The sequence below is a fragment of the Danio rerio genome, chromosome 7, assembly GCF_049306965.1.
Source record: "Danio rerio strain Tuebingen ecotype United States chromosome 7, GRCz12tu, whole genome shotgun sequence".
Lineage (NCBI taxonomy): Eukaryota > Metazoa > Chordata > Actinopteri > Cypriniformes > Danionidae > Danio > Danio rerio.
In genome coordinates this window covers 4,628,940-4,650,621 of record NC_133182.1, presented here as the reverse complement: position 1 = coordinate 4,650,621, position 21,682 = coordinate 4,628,940, and the positions used below count along the sequence as shown (strand labels likewise).

The 21,682-nt window shown below is 36.6% G+C and overlaps 2 protein-coding genes across 2 annotated transcripts; both read right to left on the bottom strand.

The window, feature by feature from the left end:
* Positions 1 to 2,324: 2,324 nt before the first annotated feature.
* On the bottom strand, positions 2,325 to 5,167 carry si:dkey-28d5.12. Its single transcript, XM_068222470.2, has 5 exons — positions 4,731 to 5,167; positions 4,539 to 4,577; positions 4,093 to 4,446; positions 3,434 to 3,787; positions 2,325 to 3,277 (listed from the first exon to the last, which is right to left on the bottom strand). Exons 2-5 carry the CDS (start codon positions 4,573 to 4,575, stop codon positions 2,916 to 2,918), a joined length of 1,107 nt encoding a protein of 368 aa, XP_068078571.1. The 5' UTR covers positions 4,576 to 4,577; positions 4,731 to 5,167; the 3' UTR covers positions 2,325 to 2,915.
* An 8,111-nt stretch (positions 5,168 to 13,278) lies between these two features.
* LOC100334522 (C-type mannose receptor 2-like) lies at positions 13,279 to 16,052 on the bottom strand. Its single transcript, XM_009302875.5, has 5 exons — positions 15,431 to 16,052; positions 15,257 to 15,295; positions 14,814 to 15,164; positions 14,158 to 14,508; positions 13,279 to 14,001 (listed from the first exon to the last, which is right to left on the bottom strand). The coding sequence occupies exons 2-5, from the start codon at positions 15,291 to 15,293 to the stop codon at positions 13,640 to 13,642; spliced, it is 1,101 nt and encodes a 366-aa protein (XP_009301150.1). The 5' UTR covers positions 15,294 to 15,295; positions 15,431 to 16,052; the 3' UTR covers positions 13,279 to 13,639.
* Positions 16,053 to 21,682: the final 5,630 nt, after the last annotated feature.

Here is a 21,682-nt window from a genome sequence, read left to right as displayed (position 1 = left end):
AGGGCGTGTCAGGACGCGTTTTTGCTAATTTAAGGACGGGAAATCTGCCTTGCGCCGCGGCGCATGGTCTAAAAGGGTTGAGTTTGTTTTCTTAATGAGTTATTTTTGAGAATAAACCAATTAGAGTCTAATCTCCCATTCCCTTTAAGAGTCAGCTGCGTCGCGCCAAGAGCGCATTCGCTATTTACAGGACGCAAAGTAAGTCTAAGTGGAAAAAATGAGCATTTCACAAGCAAACAGTTCACAGTTTTTTTTTTTTTTAACAGAAAACTGTTAAACAGAGCATCTACTGCATGAGAATGAGAGATAATGGATCTACTTTTACATTCGCTCTTGGATAGGGAAACCTTTACGCACAGACATCAATTAGTCTATAAATAAATACTTTTGTTTGTTAAGCGCAAATATTCGTTTCAAAACTGTTTCTAAATTCAGTTCTAATTTCCAGCAAACGAATAAATGAATAATAATAGCAAAATGTGCTCAAAAACCTGAGTTATATCCTAAAACACATGCTGTGCCCCATATGGTCTAAAACCTGACAGGTGGGCAAATCTAAGCTTGTTTTTAATAAAACAAATATAAATATGGATATAATAAATAATACTGCTAATAATAATAACATTACACAAAAGCAAATTGTCATGAATGAACTGAAAAAGCCTCCCGAGATGAAGAAGACATAAAAGCAGTGATTTTTCATATTTATGTAGGCTAGAAAATAATATGTTTTGTAATATTTTAATCCTTTATATTTATATTCTATATCTATTCATATTATATACTATATATATCCTTAATATTTACATTTTTTCATATGTAAAGATATATGCCTATTGCTCTCTTGTGCGTATTAAGCAGTGTGTAAGTGAGGCGCAACTCTGCGCTGGAGTTTAGACCGGGTTAGTTTTGGTCTAATGAAAAATCTATTTTAGTTTCTCAAAATAGCAGCGCGCCAGCGGTCCGCCTCAGAACGCCTCCCTTTTTAGAACAGAACGCCTATGGGCGCACAAATGAGCGCTAATGCATTTGCTATTTAAACAGCGTAGCGCAACGCCTCAAAACAACTCTTGCGCCAAGCTGAAACTAGCAAAAGACTACTGCGTCACGCCTTGTGCCACACTGGGCTGAGTGTATGATAGGGCCCTTAATATTAATAGTAGTTATTTTTTCAGATTTTTTTTTTTTTTCTGCGTTTTCACCTTAAATGAAAAGGTTAGTTTATATTACAGACAGGAAAATGTGGGAAGCAGAGAGAGGGAAAGGATCAGCATAGGATCTTGAGCCAGTAATAAACTCAGGTCACCATGAACACCTCAGTGCTGTATGTCAGCGATCTGATCACTAGGATATTTGCACCAACTTTAATCTTAATTTTTTATAACGAAAATTATATTTTTATAAGGTGATATATATTTTTATAATAAAAATACATAAACTATAGATTTTATTCAAAGCATCCTGCTATATAAAAAAAAACTAAAATAATGCAGATCCATCCGGTTACATAAGAAATATTGTAATAAACAACAGTGCAAATAAACATTCATCTTATAATGGCAGTTCATTTAGAACACTATGCATTAAGTATACTATATATTTATAAATAATCTATGAAACACGCATGTTTAAAATTCAGTTCCCTCTGTTTTTGGAGCTGAAAGCTGCAGGTTTTTCGCTAAAACATGTCCTTAAACCTATCTGAGTATGTCCCCAAACCCGCTGCCTGGATTACCTGCTCAAGGTGTGTTTAAGTGTGTGAACTCTGCAGGACACTGGTTGTTCTGTATGAGCAGGTATCAATCATTTTTCTAATGTTTTATTTTTGTTTTATTTCATATTTCTGATGTTTACTCCTGATATTTTTGTTTGTTTGTTTATAAAGCATGAATACATTTGTATATGTGCACATTCTCATTATTCATTTGCTTAAGTACACAGCAGGCTTTGACATTCTGGATGGACAATATTTACATAGATAGTGTATCTGACGTAAAACTGATGAACAGTGAGTTATTATTCTAACTAGAGTCAGATATTGTTATTGCTCTGATTAAATTTAATTCAATGTCATTCATTTGGTGCAAAAATGTTCAAAAAGTAAATGACAAAACTATCTTTTTATAAAAGGCCGTCTGAAATGTGTTAAAATGTAAATTTACTGTTTGTTATTGTTGGAATATTTTCAATAATAAATGTAGAAATGTTTGTGCATGTCGATAAGATAAGATTAAGATTAGATAACACTAAAGAAGTAAAATTACTGGTTTGACATGTTTATTTCAGCTGGTGTTGGTGAAACATTTCAACACAAAATGATTGTAAATAGTTTAATAACAACTTTATTTTTAAAGAACAACTATTACTGAATTTCACTGAGGTACATAATGTTCAGTGATTCATTTTAATATAAAGACATGATAGAAATAATAAAGACAACTCTATAGGTGAAAAATAATTACCCATCAAGGCCATAACCATCATACAGAGTTAAACAAAACACAAGAAAATAAGATAGATCATGTATAAATGTATAAAACTGATGATTGTAAAAAAACTATCGCTTATACGGACACAGGTTCACAGAAGCTTCACTCAGAAGTGATGAAGCACTGAAATTTATATTAATTCTGCATAATGTATGAAATATCAAAGCTTCACTCAGTAAAATCTCATGACTGTCAGATTAATTTATAGAACCAACATTTGGGTTTCTCTATATTTTACCCAATTTAAGTTGACATAACCCAGCTTTAACAGTGTAGTTTCAGAAAGATTTCAGATCCACACACAGCTGCTCTTCAGATATGCTCATCACTATAATAATGCATTAATGCCTGCTGATGTTGAAGATTAAATGTAAAATGATTACTTCAGTGATAAATGAACACATTCCTCATCTTACTTCTTCACTCTCAGTAGTTTCTGCAGATGAAGTTGAGTTTGTGAGTTTCAGGACGGCTGATCCAGGTCTGATCTCCTCCAGACTGAACTGATCCAGATCTCACTGTGGGCTCACAGTCCTCCTCTGATGTGCCGTTCCCTGGAGCCCAGTTCTGATAGCACACGGTCTCTCCACACACCCAGAACCAGATGCCCAAAGCGCAGGAGTGACGTAAACCCAACCACACCGCCTCAGTAGACGCCAGTTTAACCACGTTCATCACCTTATACTGCATCTCCTCTGACTGAACCGAGACCAGATCCACATGATTCTGTCTGCAGTATCTCAGAGCTTCAGACCACGACAGATTCTGCTGGATCACAATCAGTTTATCTGGACACAAAACAAAGCAGAAACTAGAGAGAGACTGATCAACAACAACATGCAGAACAAACACTGTGGAGGAATTTGTCATGTCAGACATGTAGAGTCAACTTTAAGAGATCTGGAGCTGATGATGGATTGAGTGTGTTTGGAGGATCTGCTCACCTTCATGACACACAAACGGAAGCCGGTTCTTTTCTATATTGTACATGTATATACTCCATTGTCCCTGACTGGTCTGTTCAACTGCTGCACGGTGATTGTTAGTTTGACTTCTAGGTTCACCAGTTCTCCAGTATCTGAATGAGGAGTTGCTCTGATCTGACCACTGCCATGAGTCTCTGAACAGACCAATCCAGACTGAAGATCCAAATGTTTGACTGTCATTAATGAACTTCTCCAGCTGTTGATTCTCATTCTGGTTCCTCACACTGACCAGATCAATGTGATTCTGTCTGCAGTAACTCTGAGCGTCTCTCCAGGTCATGTTCATATTGACAAACACCAGTCCTGTGCTCACTTTAAGAAAATCAATTTATTTTTATCAGTTTATTCTTATTCTGCTTTGTATGTGAACAGAAGCAGTGGTAAGGTGCTAAAAACAACTGTTTATCAATGTTACAATAGTTACTATTTTTAGTCTTTAAACTAAATCACAATTCACTATCTCTTTTTCTGTTTAATTAATAGTATATGTCAAAAATACCTGCCACAACAACACAGCAGATTTGACTTTTTTTTTTTTTTGAGATTTTTTTGTTACATTTATTCTGTTTAAATAATCTTTTATTAAATTAAAGTTTATTATAAATATTTATACTCACTGTTGTAGCAGATGAAAGTCCAAGTGGCAGTACATGCCCCAACAGACCACTGTCCATTTTTTATAACAGTACAATTGTCACCGCTGTATGGTTGTCCAGATGCCCAGTTCAGAAACAGCACAGGATCACCTGAAGACCAATGCCAATTACTAACATTTGTACCCTGCAGACCAATCCAGACAGCTTCATAATTCACTTCCACACTCTTGTTCAACTCAATCATGTCGTTCATGTTGTCAACAGTGGCCAGATCTGTGTATTTCTCTCTGCAGTATCTCTGAGCTTCAATCCAGTATTTCCCCTCATTTATAAAGTAATACTGACGCTGAACACATTCAGATATGGAGCAGAGAGCTGTGAAAGAGACACTTTGCTTTAATGCTTTTCAGAACAGAGTCAAACCTAATGAAACTATAAACCATAAAGAAAACTACAAACACACTCACCAATGAAGAGAAGAGGGAAATATAGAGATTGAGCCATTTCTGAGAAAGAAACACATTGATAAACATGCAAACTATCAGATTAAATTTGAAGTAAAACATTGCAACAGTTAAAAGAGAAAGATAAATGCAGAGTACACAATAATGAAGAATATTTAAAGTGGAATATATATAAATATATGTGTGTGTTCTTACTTCAGAGCTGGTGTTTTTCTGTCCTCAGTCTGATGTTTCTGTCTGCAGTTTCAGACTGTGTGATTATTTTAGATCTGCTCTCATCCGTCATTCAACACTTTGCATAATTTGTTTATTACCTTTCATTTTCTTCCTCATTCTGGTGTATTTGCATATTTTTTTCACTGTTGATCATTGGTTCTGTATTTTTTATAAAGTGTGTTTATTTGAATGTGGTCGAGAGTCGAGTCTACTGTAATATATCTCACAATGTGTGATTCTTCTATATCAGCTCTCATCCATCTTTCAGGATATCAAGTATTTTGTTTATGACTGTGAAAGCCCCCGTTTTGTACTTTGTCTGTCCAAATTTTTTTTTTTCTGATATATTTGCACATAATGACCAGACAAGCAAACACTTGTAATTTGCAGCTATTATTGATTTTTTAAATTACCTTGGGAAATTGGGAAAGTAATAATAATAATATTAATAATAATAATAGCCCTCCTATATATTTCCCCCGCAATTTCTGTTTAACAGAAAGAAGTTTATTTCAACACATTTCTAATCATTATAGTTTTAATAACTCATTTCTAATAACTGATTTATTTTCTCTTTGCCATGATGACAGTAAATAATATTTGACTATTCTTCAAGACACTTTTATACAGCTTAAAGTGACATTTAAAGGATTAACCAGGGTAATTAGGGTAAAGTTAGGGTAAATAGGCAAGTCATTATATAACAGTGGTTTGTCCTGTAGACTATCCAACACAAATATTGCTTATGGGGGCTAATAATATTGACCTTAAAATGGCTTAAAAAATAAAACTGCTTTTATTCCAGCCATAGTAAAACAAATAAGACTTTCTACAGGAAAAAAATACTATAAGAATCATCTAAAAAAATCTGTCCTCTTTCATTTATTTTCCTTTGGCTTAGTCTCTATTTCAGAGGTTGCCACAATGAAATGAACTGCTAACTATTTCATCATATGTTTTACACAGCGGATAAGCAAAAGAAAAACACATAAATTAATAAAAAGTTAAGCAAATAAAAATAAAAAAAAAATCACAGGAGTGCTAATAATTTTGACTTCAAATGTAAATTTCAAGGCAGACACAGATTGTAATGATTGAATTGTTTCGCCACAATGATGTAGCCTCCATTTGGCATAAAAAAGGAGAAGCCTAAGAACAACAACTCCACTGTTAAACATGGTGGTGGGAGCCTAATGTTTTAGGGGATGTTTTTCAGACGGTGGATTAGTAAACCTAATCAGAGTAAATAACACCATGAAAAGGGAGCAAACATGAACATTTTTAACAACAACATCAGTCAGTCTGCAGAGAAACTTAGCCTTGGACACCAGTGGACATTTCAGCATGACAGTAACTCCAAATACACAGCAAAATAAATGGTTATCAAAAAAAATATAAACTTTTTTTGCTGTGGCGCAGAGTCCTGACATAAATATACTTGAGAAGCTAAGCAGAAGCTAAATTATCAGCGTGATGGTAACACGATGACCCTCCAACCTTGTTGTGAACTGATGCTCTGAGGAATTAACACACGTCCATCTTTATGTAAAGATTGTACTTTATTAACAGCGCACTTGTTAACCGGATCATGCTATAACATACAACCTTGTGGTATGTTCCTTATGCATAACTAATGAGGAGTGCATTCTTAAAGGAGCCAACACATTAAAGTGCAACACTTTATAAACACAGAAAGACAGATCATCTGTCACAATGATCTACAAACCTTAAAGAGTTGGAGCTCATCTCTATAGATGAATGAGCAGAAATACCAGTGGAGACATGCAAAAACGCTGGCCAGCAATTATAGGAAGTGTTTGATTGCTGTAATAGCCAATAAAGGCTTCTCTATTGATTATTGAGAAGGGTATGCATAATTTTGGACATGTCACTTTTTGTTCAAATGTGAACAAAAACTGGTTCAAGCTCTGTAACAATGTTTTCTATAAAGTTTGAGCAAATATAAATTATATTAAATAAAAATATATTGATAGATGAACTGTTTGTGTATAAAAAGCTAACTCACTCCAAATATTTGAATATCTATTCATTGTTACGACCCCCTCGTTCGAGTCGCAACATAAAAGAGTTCGGACAACAAAAGAATGTATATGCAACTTATTTATTATACTTGAAACTAAATAGAACAACAAAAATCAACAAACAAACGTCTAGGGGAAAAGAAAGAAATTAACTACTTTAACTACACAAATAAATAATGCTAAACAAAACCATAAGGTTGCAGAAATCAAGAGATGGTCTTGACACGAGGACGGCCCGTAGCCACACCGTCCTCCAGAAGCTGGCACACAATCGCTTTAATATGGTTTGAGCCAATTAGTGAACAACCAGGCACCCAATCAGGATCTGCCACATCCATACTGAAATCCTGGGGTCGTCACATCATTTATTTAACTTATTTATCCACTTCCATCCAGTGTGTCACACAATACCCCGGTAGAGCACTACATACCCTTCTCTGTTGCTTTTCTCATAACAGCTGAGTATCTCTTCTGCATTCATACAGGGCTGTTCTGTAAGTTTTAGCTCTAATCAACTCCAATACATTTTTCTGGAAATGTCTGTAAAGTCTGAAAAGCTGCGGTAAATTCCAGAAAGCAAAGTTAACTTACCCTCTGCTAAACTCTGAACTGTAGGTTAATTAAAACTAAAGCTGCTTACTCAAGGTGTATCAGTACTAATACCACTTTTTGGACAAGTAGCTCGCAGCGCGTCACGTAAAGCTCGCCCCCAGAATGTCCTCCGAATCAAATATCACACAACCCGCCCACTTCAGTGGGAATCAAGCAGATAAAGCAACCATCGCATCATCATAAGAGCATTAAAATTAAGACAACTGAAACAAACAAACACACGGTACTGTACAGCATTACATTATGTCTATCCACACAGGCCTGTGTGTTCTCATTCATTATATTTGTTTACTCGCCGACCGACTGCTGGCATCGCACATCAAGTGGTCTTCCCTCTAGCAGAGGGATGACCCAGTGCACCATCCATAATATAACAACAGAGAAATTCTCTGATCATAACTCTGTATGAAATGTATTTTATAACATCCTTGTTTTTATAGACATCTTCAAACATTCAGCCCAAATGCTCTGGAGAGATCTAAAACATATTAATATTTCCTTAGGCTATATGACACTTAATAGGTGATTCCCCTTTATTTTAAAGAATAATTTAAGGATGTTGCATATTTTTCGGTGATCTGAAGTAAAGGAAACCATTAAGTGTTTTAGGACACAAGAGCAAGTAATAAAATATAGGGTCCCACTTTATATTAAGTGTCCTTAACTACTATGTCACATCAAAAAATAAATACAATGTACTGACTGTGTTGATAATGTATTTGAGAACACTTGTGGTGCTTTTGAGTTGGGATAGAGGTTGGGTTATGGACAGGTATGGTGGTATAGGTAGGTTTAAGGGTGGGTTAAGGTGTAAGGGATGGTCAACAGTGTATTTACAAATGTAATTACAAAAGTTATTTACAGATGTAATTACATGCAAGTATTTAATCAAGCATTAGTACACAGTAAATACATGTATTTACACAATAAGCACATTGTAACAAACTATTAGCTCCTGTGTAAGTACATATTAGTTAAGGCCACTTAATATAAAGTGGGACCAAATATAGCCTATAATTAATTTTGCTCATCAGCTATAATAAAGCTCTACATCAGGGGTCTCAAACTCGCGGCCCGCGGGCCATTTGCGGCCCTCAGTGCAATATTTTGTGGGAGAGAGAGCACTCCCCGCTCTGCTGATTCTATCCGTACACAGCGGTCACTGGCATTCCCTGCCCGCCGTATAAACAAAGGGACGGGGATGCCGATGACGTCACCACGCACCCCGCCCCTTTGTTAGACACTGTGACGGCCGGGAAGTGTAAGGAGGGAACTCGCGCCGGCCAGAACCAAGGTAAGCTGTTCCCTCCCCTGCCTGCCACTTAGCTACCTATCTGCAGCCTGCCACCTACCTAGCTACAGCCTGCATCTTATATATATTATAGGTAGATACAGACTGGCACAGACTGATGTGACTGGAGTGGGGTGGGGGTGTTTTATTTATACATGTATACGCCTTTTTTTTAAGTGAGGCGGGAATGGAAGTTTTGAGTGAGTTCCCCCAAGCCATACTGAGGGTCTCAACTGCTTTTGCTCTAAAGCCAAATGTTTTTCAGATTTGTGAGAAGAAGCGCTGTCAAGTCTCTGGCAGCAAGGAGTAGGCAAAAGATGCCATGTTCAGAAGAACTGTTCATAATCTTCACTCAATGTTCTATTAATTATCAGGACACTTCATGTTCAGAAGAAATAATTAAAACTGGTAATAATGACATTTGAGGACTTTTTTTTGTGAAATCCCTTATGCGGCCCAGCCTCACCCAGACTTTGCCTCCTGCGGCCCCCAGGTAAATTGAGTTTGAGACCCCTGATCTACATTATATATTTTTTACCACGTCATATAAAAACAAACACTTGTTAGAACCCAAAAAATGCTGTGTTTGCACAATTTAATTTTTATCATCGTATCCAAATACTTATTTTCAATATTTCAAAACTACTCCGTTGTTTGTTGTTTTAAAAAAAAAATCCTTTAGGTATGCCCCATATGGTCCAAAACCTGACAGGTGGACAAATCTAAGCTTGTTTTTAATGAAACAAATATAAATATGCAGATAATAAACAATAGTGCTAATAATAACATTACACAAAAGCAAGTTGTCATGAAAAAACTAAAAAAGCCCCTGAGATGAAGAAGGCATGAAGGCAGTGGCTTTTATATTTATATAGAAAATAATATGTTCTGTAATTTTCTATAATATATTGTAACCCTTTAATTCTTTTACAAATGTAAAGATATTCGAGCATTGCTGTACATCCTGCGTGTATCAGACAATGTATAAGCGAGGCGCACAACCAATGCACCTGCTTTCAGCTGGTCTTTCAGCTTTCAGCTGGTCTAATATCATCGTATCCAAATACTTTATAAAAATATATTTCAAATCTCCTTTGTTGTTTATTGATTTTCGTAAATATATTAAATCTTTTTTCTCAGATAGGCCTTTGTAAAACAAATTTTGAAATGGCTTGAAACTGTTTAATTTATTTGTGTTGTATATAACTAAATTGTTACAGCTGTTGTTAGTTTTATATTGGTTTATTTATTTAATGTGGGTTTATTGTATCCAATATTTGTAATTCTTTAAACGATTTCAACATAGCTTAGGCTATTTTGTCTAGATATGACTATTATGTTGAGCCTACAAAAGTGGACACATAATTTGTAGTTTTATGTCTGTATGTTGAATTCATATTGTGTTTTTATCTCCAAAATAAATAAATAAAGAAAAAAACCTAGCCTCACGCATCAACAGAGCTGTCAAGCGTGCACTTTCATACGGTCTCTCATAGACACATGCATCAAAACACACCATTTAAACTTGACAATAACTCTTGACAACTGAAACTTACTGGCTGCTGTGTCTTTAATCTGGTGTAAAGATTAATATGCGTTATTAAAACATTAAGGAGCATATTACTCTTATTATTGAAACATTAAGAACGCAGCAAAGGTATATCACTTATAAATTAATGCTCCTTTATCATTTTATGCAACAGCCTTACATTTAAAAGGGAAACATAAAGGCGATCATCAGGACTGGACTGGGGCAAAAAAATCGGCCCTGGTGTTTTGGGTCAGAGCAGCCCACTACATGCAATCTAAATGCCATCTATCTATGCACGTCCAATATTTTTATCAACTCCTATTTTATAAAACACAAAAGCCACATATATTAAATAAATAAATAAATACAGATAATAATCTCAATTCAGCTTCTGTACACTGTCCATAAAAATTTTTGTTAGGTTCTAAAAATGCACCACTCATTCATTCATTCATTCATTCATTTATTTTTCTTTGGCTTAGTCCCTTATTTATCAGGGGTTGGCACAACGGAATGAACCACCAACTGCAGCAGATAAACTTCCAGCCACAACTCAGTATCAGAAATCACCCATACACACTCATTCACACACACATACACTACAGTTAGTTTAGCTTATTCAATAAACTATTCACTATCTAAACAATGAAAACAAAATATAAGGAAATGTATTTCATTTTGATAATATGATTAACAGACAACACATGGGCCGGTCTGACTGTCCGGAAAAAAAAGCATCTTACTTTTAGAGTGTCACAGATCACAGAATCGTCAATTAATTAGGCAGAAAAAAAAAACGATAAGCTGCTAAGCCTTTTATGGGCCGATCAGATCATAAGACGATGATCAGCCCGACCCAAAAGTACATCAGCGCAGCGGGAAAATACCTGGTCTACCAAATGGCCAGTCCACCCCTGGTGATCATAAGCAAAAATACCTTTAGGCTATAAGGTGTTTTATGGAATAGTCTATATTAAACTAATCAGCCATATGCTTTTCTTTCCCTTATTTATTTAGGCATATGTACTCCTGTGTTATCGGAAAACTAGTGTAATGGCGACACGCCATCTTTACCAGACTCGAGCGAACTCCGCCTCTCCTTTCCCTCCACCCCGAAGCCCCAGCTGGCCCTCTTTGGCCCTTAGGTAATCGGCAGGCCAAAAAAGGCCGGACGTTGGCCCCGATGAAGCCCTGCTTTGGCTCGATCAGGCCTCGGAAGTGACAGTGGAAATGCAACTGGCCCTGCCTGATCGCTTTAGGTGCGATAGTGGAAATACGGCTAATGTCAGCAAAGCCCCAAAACCAAGATGCGAGTTTAATGGCGAGTTACATTCTTCAAGCTTACCGCCCCCTATTGGAAGTTGTAACTTAATATTTATATTGATCTTAATATTTTTTTATAATTATATTTTCTGTGTTTTCACCTTTAATGGACAGGTTAGTGGAGATTAGGATTAATGCAGACAGGAAAGTGTGGGGAGCAAGAAGAGGAAGGATTGGCAAAGGACCTCGAGCCAGTAATCAAACTCCGGTCACCGTGAACACCTCAGTGCCATGTGTCAGCACTTTAACCACTAGGATATTTGTGCCGAATTCAATCTTCATTTTTTATAACAATAACTATATTTTTATAAGGTGATTTATGGGTGAGGCAGTGGCGCGGTAGGTAGTGCTGTCGCCCCACAGCAAGAAGGTCGCTGGTTCAACCTCGGTTCAGTTGGCGTTTCTGTGTGGAGTGTGCATGTTCTCCCTGCGTTCGCGTGGGTTTCCTCCGGGTGCTCCGGTTTCCCCCACAGTCGAAAGACATGCGGTACAGGTGAATTGGGTACAATCTTACAATGTTATAGAATCTCAGGTGAATCTTATAATGGCTTTAAGTACACTATATATTAATAAATAATCTATGAGACGCATGTATAACACTCAGTTCTCTCTGAGTTTTTTTTTTTTCTTCGCTAAAACATATCCTTAAACTTTTCTGGGTATGTCCCATAACCTGCTTTCTGGATTACCCCAGGATTACCTGTTCAAGGTGTGTTTAATAAATGTGTGAACTCTGCAGGACACTGGTTGTCCTGTATGAGCAGGTATTAAACACAGCACATTTACTTTTACACTAATAAGCCAAAAACTCACAAATTCAGCTTTATGGAATATCTCAACTAAACTCGCATTATTTCTAGAGCACTTTCACAAACCACAATGATTACCAAAGTGCTGTGCATAAAACGCATGTAAAATTACATAAAACCAAAATACATAAACTCACATCACATGATTAAAAGCTAAAGAAAATAAGTTTTCAGTGACCTCTGAAAAGACTCAAAAGTTTGAGCTGTTCTTAAAGAAGACATCTCTTGTAGTGTTGGGGTTATTTTAGAAAGCTGCTCTTTCTGACAAAGCAATACAATGTTAATGCTAATAATGGGGATTTACAAGTAATACACTACGAAAGGGGCTAAGATTTGTGAGGTTATTGTTTATTATTTGTAATTTATTTTTTTTACTTCATATTTCTGATGTTTACTCCTGTTATTTTTGTTTGTTTGTTTATAAAACACGAATACATTTGTATATGTGCACATCCTCATTATTCATTTGCTTATGTACACAGCTAAACAATATTTACATACAGTGTATCTGACGTAAAACTGATGAACAGTGAGTTATTGTTTAACTAAAGTCAGATATTGTTATTTTTCTGATTAAATTTTATTCAGCATCATTTATTCGACAAATACAAAAATGTTCAAAAAGTTAATTACAAAACTAGCTTTTTATAAAAGGCTGTCTGAAATGTGTTAAAATGTAAATTTACTTTTGATGTTATTGTTGGAATATTGTCAATAATAAATGTAGAAATGTTTAATTGTGCATCTCAATCAACTCGCTTTTAATGCATCTGCATACAGACAGATTATCCTCAGTATTTAATACATTACATTACTATATATAATTTAACTCTGATGAAAAACACTAAAGAAGTAAAATTACTAGTTTTACATGTTTATTTCAGCTGGTGTTGGTGAAACATTTCAACACAAAATGATTGTAAATATTTAAATAACAACTTTATTTTTAAAGAATAACCATTACTGAATTTCACTGAGGTACATAATGTTCAGTGATTCACATTCAACCAGTCATTTTAATATAAAGACTTGATAGAAATATAAAGACAAATCTATAGGTGAAAAACAATTACCCATCATGCCCATAACCAGCATACAGAGACATAAGAAATTAGGAAAATGTATGTGTAAATTTATAAAACTGATGATTGTAAAAAACTATTAATAATAATATGCTCATCACTATCATAATGCATTAATACCTGCTGATGTTGAAAATTGTATGTGAAATTATTACTTCAGTGATAAATGAACACATTCCTCATCTTACTTCTTCACTCTCAGTAGTTTCTGCAGATGAAGTTGAGTCGGTCAGTTTCAGGACGGCTGATCCAGGTCTGATTTCCTCCAGACTGAACTGCTCCAGATCTCACTGTGGGTTCACAGTCCTCCTCTGATGTGCCGTTCCCTGGAGCCCAGTTCTGATAGCACACGGTCTGTCCACTCACCCAGAACCAGATGCCCAAAGCACAGGAGTGACGTAAACCCAACCACACCGCCTCAGTAGACGCCAGTTTAACCACGTTCATCACCTTATACTGCATCTCCACTGACTGAACCGAGACCAGATCCACATGATTCTGTCTGCAGTATCTCAGAGCTTCAGACCACGACAGATTCTGCTGGATCACAATCAGTTTATCTGGACACAAAACAAAGCAGAAACTAGAGAGAGACTGATCAACAACAACATGCAGAACAAACACTGTGGAGGAATTTGTCATGTCAGACATGTAGAGTCGACTTTAAGAGATCTGGAGCTGATGATGGATTGAGTGTGTTTGGAGGATCTGCTCACCTTCATGACACACAAATGGAAGCTTCCATGTAACACTACACAAGTAGTCACTCCATTGTCCCAGAATGAACTGTTCAGTTGCTGCACAGTGTTCATGATCTGGAAGACTAGGTTTACTAGGTTTCCAGTATCTGAATGAGGAGTTGCTCTGATCTGACCACTGCCATGGGTCTCTGAACAGGCCGATCCAGACTGCAGATCCAGATGAGTTTCTGTCATTAATGAACTTCTCCAGCTGTTGACTCTCATTCTGGTTCCTCACAGTGACCAGATCAGTGTGATTCTGTCTGCAGTAACTCTGAGCATCTCTCCAGGTCATCCTCTGATTGACAAATACCAGTCCTCTGCTCACTTTAAGAAAATTAATTTATTTTATCAGTTTATTCTTATTCTGCCTTCAATATGAACAGCAATATTACTGTGGTTACTATTTTATGTTTTTGATCTTGTGCTGCAATACTATAATTTAGCATCTCTTTTACAGTTTAGTCACCAGGTTTGTTAAAAAAAAAAAAAAAACATTACAGGAGATTTTACTTTGAAAAAAAAAAACACTGGATTTTTGTTTTGTAATGTGTGTTAACTAATATCACATTAAAATTTTATCTAAAGCATATTTTGTTAAATTAAAGTTTGTTGTAGACGTTTGTACTCACTGTTGTAGCAGACGAAAGTCCAAGTGGCAGTACATGCCCCAACAAACCACTTTCCATTAGTCATAACAGCACAATTATCATCGCTGTATGGTTGTTCAGATGCCCAGTTCAGAAACAGCACAGGATCACCTGAAGACCAATGCCATTTACTAACATTTGTACCGTGCAGACCAATCCAGACACCATCATTCACATTCACACTCTTGTTCAACTCAATCATGTCATTCATGTTGTCAACAGTGGCCAGATCTGTGTATTTCTCTCTGCAGTAACTCTGAGCATCAGCCCATTCCTTCTTCATATTTATAAAGTGATACTGACGCTGAACACATTCAGATATGGAGCAGAGAGCTGTGAAAGAGACACTTTGCTTTAATGATTTTCAGAACAGAGTCAAACCTAATGAAACTATAAACCATAAATAAAACTACAAACACACTCACCAATGAGGAGAAGAGGGAAATATAGAGTTTGAGCCATTTCTGAAGAAGAAAACACAGAGATTGATGAAAACAATCAGATTAATTTTAGAGAAAAACATTTCAACAGAAACACAAATGCAGAGTACGCAATAATGAAGAATATCAAATGTAATCTGTAGATGTGTGTGCTCTTACCTCAGAGCTGGTGTGTTTCTGTCCTCAGTCTGATGTTTCCGTCTGCAGTTTTAGACTGTGTGATTATTCTATATGTGCTCTTATCCTTTATTAAACAAGTCACATCATTTGTTTACTACTCTAAACAAAAAACGCTTTCATTTTTTCTTCCTCATTCTGGTGTATTTGCATAATTTTTTCACTGTTGATCATTGATTCTGTATTTTTTTGAAGCGACTTTATTTGAATGTGGTTGAGAGTCGAGTCTACTGTAATATTTCTCACAATGTGTGATTCTTCTATATCTGCGCTCATCCATCTTTAAGCACAGTACATCTTTTGTTTATGACTCTAAAACCTCCTGTTTCATATTGCAGTTCTCTATATCTGTCCATCTTTTTTTTTTTTTGTATACATTTGCACACTGGCATCATTCAGTATCAGTAAACCTGAATATTGACTAGACAATGTTCTAAAAGTAAAAACTTTAACAATAATCGTATTAAAAAAATTAAATAAATTAATAATAATAGTATATCAGTGAATGTGGTCAGAAGCCAAAAGTGATACCTGTGCTGACCAGGAGGATAGTGAGAGAGATAGAAAAAAAAGAGCTTGCTTGACCTTTAAAAAAGCTCATCTGGACAATGAAAAGGTCTTCTGGTTTTGTTTTATGGTCAGATAACACAGTAACTGAATTGTTTGGCCCCAATGATGTAGCCTTCATTTGGTGTAGGAGAAGCCTTCAACCTTAAAGGGCCATGAAACCCCCTCGTTTCAGCAGGGTGTTTTCACACCTCTACTTTCGAAAAAGTCAGAAAAGTGGGCGTGTCCAGCTCTGTTTAGGGGGGAGTGTCGGAGGAACTAAAGTGGGATGGTGTGGGAGTGTCTATTTGTGCACGCGCGAGTTTCAGAGTCAAAATACACACCCACACAGACAGGAGAAAGCGATGGTGTTTAACCTACATGGACATCTGTAGTCGAATTATTTGCTGAATTAATAAATGTTGGACTTTAACTGCAGTTTCATTCAGGGAATTCATTCATGCCCCTCGCGACAAACGCGATATTTGATTCGAGGATCTGCTCTAAGCGTGTATTTTTCATGCAATGTTTGATACCGCACGGCGAATGAGAGAAAAAAAACTCCGCATTTCCCGGAAACTTAGATGCACACGGCAGGTAGCATCAGAAAGCCGCGTGTGTTAATGAGAGAAAAAAAAACTCCGCATTTCCCGGAAACTTAGATGCACACGGCAGGTAGCGTCAGAAAGCCGCGTGTGTTATTCCGGTCACTAAATGTGGTGCTAACATTTCTGCACTCAGTGCTATAGTTAACTTAATTCGATATGAACAAACTGAATAAACAAAGAGCACTGGTCGCTCACTTACCAAATCTGTAGAGACAGGACAATCGCCAGCAACTAGAGCCGCGTCTTTATGGAGAGAATACTACAAGCAAATCCAGATTTCAGCGTTTGCAGATGAGAACAGCTCTCAGGTAAACAATAATCCTCCTTAGACACGTAAGTTATTGTTGTCGAGCGTCGCGTACACCGTTAATCCACACGTGATCCAGATAAGCTCCCACAGAGAGAAAATGAAAACGAAACTTAACGGCAGCAAACTATAAAAGCAACACTTCACGCTTGTTTTGCCAACACAACGTGGCGTCTTTGTGGTGTAAACACGGTGACACAAATGAATATTAATGAAGTTGCACAATAGAGCGCGCTGATTGGTTTGAACCAAGTCTTACTCATGCATTAATGTATCACACTGTAAGACGTAATAAGGCTCACTCAGGCACAGACGCCCAGTCTGCACGCTGGAATACAACGCTATTATGTCATGACCGTGACGCAGCTTCAAAAATTCGTTTCAAACAGGAAGTACGAATTTGCTTGAAATAACGCAAAAACAACCAATTTACACTTTTTAGTGAAATATAGGTGTCCTAATAGTGTTTTTAGCAGTGTGGGACACATATACGACTGTCAAAAGCTCAAAAAATGTGTTTTGGTGTTTCGTGACCCTTTAAGACCACCAACCCCGCTGTCAAACATGGTGGTGGGAGCCTAATGTTTTAGGGGGTGTTTTTCAGCCAGTGGAAATCTAATCACAGCAAATAGCACTATGAAAAAGAAGCAAAAATGAAAATTTTCAACAACAACATCAGTCATTCTGCAGAGAAACTTGGCCTTGAGCACCAGTGGACATTTCAGATTGACAGCAACCCAAAACACAGCAAAGGTTGTGAAGAAATGGTTATCAAACAAAAATATCAACGTTTTTACAGTGGCCCAGCCAGAGTCCTGACTTAAATCCAATCTGTGGAAGAGCTAAAGATCAGCATGATGGCAAAGAGACCATCCAACCCAATAGAGTTAGAGCTCATCTCTATAGATGAATGAGCAAAAATATCAGTGGAGAGATGTAAAAAGCTGGTCAGCAATTATAGGAAGTGTTTGATTGCTGTAATAGCCAAAAAAGGCCTCTCGATTCATTACTGAGAAGGGTATGCATAATCTTAGACATGCCACTTTCAGTTTAAATGTAAAAAAAAGCTGAGAACTTGTTTAATTTCACAATGATGTGCATCATCTTATTATCTTTTGGGAGAAGTTTGTGTCAGTACCGGTTAAAAAGTAACTTACTGGTCGAATAAAATTAACTTTAGGTCAGATTTTGGGTGTGAATAATTTCAGTCTTGGCTGTATTTTAAGACAAGTAAGTGTTTGCTGATCTGGCATGCATATCAGCCTGTTGCTGGAACTCCCAAAACCAAAACATGAACCTTTAATAATCCATGATTGGGGTTCTTTAATATCACTGACAAGCTCTGTAACAATGTTTTCTGTAAAATGTGAGGAAACACAGATTATATTAAATATAATATATTGATAGATTAATTATTTATGTATAAAAAGCTAGTTACTCCAAATATTTAAATATCTATTCATTTAACTTATTTATCCACTTCCATTCAGTGTGTCACACAATACACTGGTAGAGCTCTACACACCCTTCTCTGATGCTGTCCATTATACTTTTCTCATAACAGCTGAGTATCTCTTCTGCATTCATACAGGGTGTTCTAATCAACTCCAATTCATTTGAAATTTCTGTGATGTCTGAAGGTAAATTCCAGAAAGCAAAGTTAACTTACCCTCTGCTAAACTCTGAACTAGGTTAATTAAAACTAAACCTGCTTAATTAAGGTGTATCAGTGCCAATACCACTCTTGGGAGTAAGTTAACTCAGAGTTTGTGAACTGTGAACACTAAAACATTTTAAGCAAAACATCTAAAAACCAAGAGTCTCCATCAAAACAGCTTCAGCTTTTTATTCTCCTGTTTAATGGCGAGTTACATTCTTAAAAGCTTATCGCCCCTGTTGGTGGTTCTAACATTTAATATTGATCTTAATTATTTTTCCACAATATTTTTGGGTGTTTTCACCTTTACTGGACAGGTTAGTGGAGATTACAGACAGGAAAGTGTAGGAATGGATTGTAAAACTGGATTTTACTCAAACAAACAATAAAGCAATAAAACCGCAACAACTCTGTGAACTGGAAGAAGGGACGAGAGAACACACTCAGAACATTCTTCTCATCCACATCCCTCTTCCTTACTGGTGTTGTTTTTTAATTATAATCATTCAGGTGTGACTGGTAAACTGGTGAACTGTCTTAAAACTTTATTTCACCCCAAAACATTGGGTAACCCTTTGAAGTTAATTAAAGAGCATATTGTAGGTTAAAAAACTGTTTAAAAAAAGGGTAGAATCGTTTGTGAAAATACTCTATAATACCATAAAATACCATATTAAAATGTTTTACAAAGTGCAAGGGTACAAATTTGAAAGAAAATGTGTCTGTTTTCCAACTTCCGCTTTTTTTTCTAACCACCCCGGTGACCAGGGGCGGACTGGGACTAAAAATCAGCCCTGGCATAGTAGCCACACCAGCCCACATTACCACACCGACACAGCCCCACCCAAGGACACGCACATTCACTACTTATATTTGTGTACAGATGGTAAAATTATATGAGCAGTACCTATTTAAGAGATATTTAAACATTTAATGTATGTGACTGAAACAAAAACAACCCATTTATATATGCAATAATGTCATAAATTTTCTTTTCGGCTTAGTCCCTTTATTAATCTGGGAATCGCCAACTTATCCAGCATATGTTTTATACAGTGGATGCCCTCAAAGCTGCAACCCATTACTGGGTTACCCAATTCCCAATTGGCCAGCCCAATTCACCTATAGCATGTGTTTGGACTTGTGAAGGAAACCAGAAGCAAACCCACGCGAACATGCAAACTCCACACAGAAACACCAACTGACCCAGATGAGGCTCAAACCAGCAACTTCCTTGCTGTGAGGCGACAGCACTACCTACTGCGCCACTGCACTGCCCCCTTTCGAGACTAGTTCTTTTATTTTATGTAATTGGCAATGTCTGACTTGACTGCCTATCCCTTTTTATGGTCCATCTCTGACAATTAGCTTGTGTTGCACTCACTGTTTGTTTGACATTCTTGCCAAATTTTGATTAGGTCTGCGTAACCTCAGATTGGGTCGGCCCATCTCGAAACCAGCCGGTTGTTGCTGATTGGGCCAATGCTTAACATTTACTGTTATTCTTACTATTATCACCATCATCATCATAATATTCACATCTCGCACGAGATAAAAGCTGCCTACATTTAAAAAACAATACATATGAAAAAATAAAAAAAAATTTAAAAAAATAGCTGACCGGCCCACATTTAAAAAATGGTCCGGCCCTTCTGGCATTTGCCAGAATTGCCAGATGGCCAGTCTGCCCCTGCCGGTGACGTCAGAAGAGTGAGTTATCTGACAGACGCGCGCTGTTTACAGTGGGGCAAAGAAGCTAATAGCAGAACTGGTTGTTAGTTTTGGCGTAATTTATCATCATCGTGGTATATTATTGCGTTTATGGAAACTGCACAAACTCCAGCCTGTCAACAGATCAAGTCCACAAGTTTCCTCTTGCTATTTTGGTTCGTGAAATGGGATGAATCCGATAAGAGTGATAGCTGACGCGAATGGCGAGAAACACTCCTGGATCAGTCGGAGATTCAGCTCGATGAGCTGTACACGGTAAGACAACTCGTTTTTCGTTTATGTTTGTCAACTTTCAAGTCAGTTAGCATTATTCTTTGAGTAATTTGAAGCAACGTGATGTGTTTACTTTGGAGTAGCCGATAGCACGGCTGCTAGCTTGTATTGTTAAGCATATTAAATATACTTTTTTAAAGCGTGTAAAAATGTACACATATGATAAGACGGCTAGTAGCATCAGTTTGCTAATATAATAAATGTCTTGTATAGTTACAGCGTTGTGACTTTGTTTGCTTTGTGGTGTGTTTATTAGACTTTGGACAGATGACAGATGATGACCCGGAGCTGAAGGCTCTCTCCACTCGCTCAACTGTGCTTCACTTTGGCTCACAGAGTAACCTCAACTAAGATAAAGTGGATTTTATATTCGCACATTCAATTAGTGACAGCTTGTATGACACACTCTCAGTATTGTTTACCATAGTACTTTTATTATAATGACTGAAATCACACGTAAATATGACTTAAACCACATTAGCACTATTAAACTGACAGTGAACAATGTTGTACTTTGATAGTCTTTGGCTGCTAACATGATGTTAGGGATTAGCAAATAATACTCTTCTGAAATTATATTATTAGGGAGAAAGTCAGAATGTGTGAATATAAAACCAATTTTACCTCAGACATTCACCTCGGTTATCGTGTAAAATATTATGACCCCTATCGTGAATTATTTGTGCATGGTATTATTTGATAACAAAAACTAGAAGGGCAAAGAATTACTACACTATTTCTATATAATGCAGGCTGGTAAACTCACAGTATCTTTGACTTCCTTTTTTTTAAATATTGGAAACGTGTAACCATTGACTTCCATATCTGTTTTTCCCACTATAGAAGTCAATGGTTACAGATTTTTAGCTTTCTTCAAAATATCTTGGTTTGTGATCAACAGAAGAAAGTCAATAAGATTTGAAACCACTTGAGGGAGAGTAAAAATATTCTGTCCTGTCAATGAGGAAAGGCACTTTTTATTCACATATGAGGAATATTCATCTTGTAGAAGAAAAACAAATAACATTCAAAAAATTGAAGTTTGTTCTTACATGCTCAACTTCTAATGGGTACAGTCTACTGTAAATGTGAGATGGTTTGCAGTTCACTAT

Bases quoted from the DNA above. Each gene is read 5' to 3' on its own strand.
- si:dkey-28d5.12 (XM_068222470.2), bottom strand. From the start codon at position 4,575: ATGGCTCAATCTCTATATTTCCCTCTTCTCTTCATTG. The intron at 4,447-4,538 runs GTGAGTGTGTTT...TCTCTTTCACAG, and splicing joins TTTCCCTCTTCTCTTCATTG to CTCTCTGCTCCATATCTGAA. The intron at 3,278-3,433 runs GTGAGCAGATCC...TTTTGTGTCCAG, and splicing joins TCCGTTTGTGTGTCATGAAG to ATAAACTGATTGTGATCCAG.
- LOC100334522 (XM_009302875.5), bottom strand. From the start codon at position 15,293: ATGGCTCAAACTCTATATTTCCCTCTTCTCCTCATTG. The intron at 15,165-15,256 runs GTGAGTGTGTTT...TCTCTTTCACAG, and splicing joins TTTCCCTCTTCTCCTCATTG to CTCTCTGCTCCATATCTGAA. The intron at 14,509-14,813 runs GTGAGTACAAAC...ATTTTCTTAAAG, and splicing joins GACTTTCGTCTGCTACAACA to TGAGCAGAGGACTGGTATTT.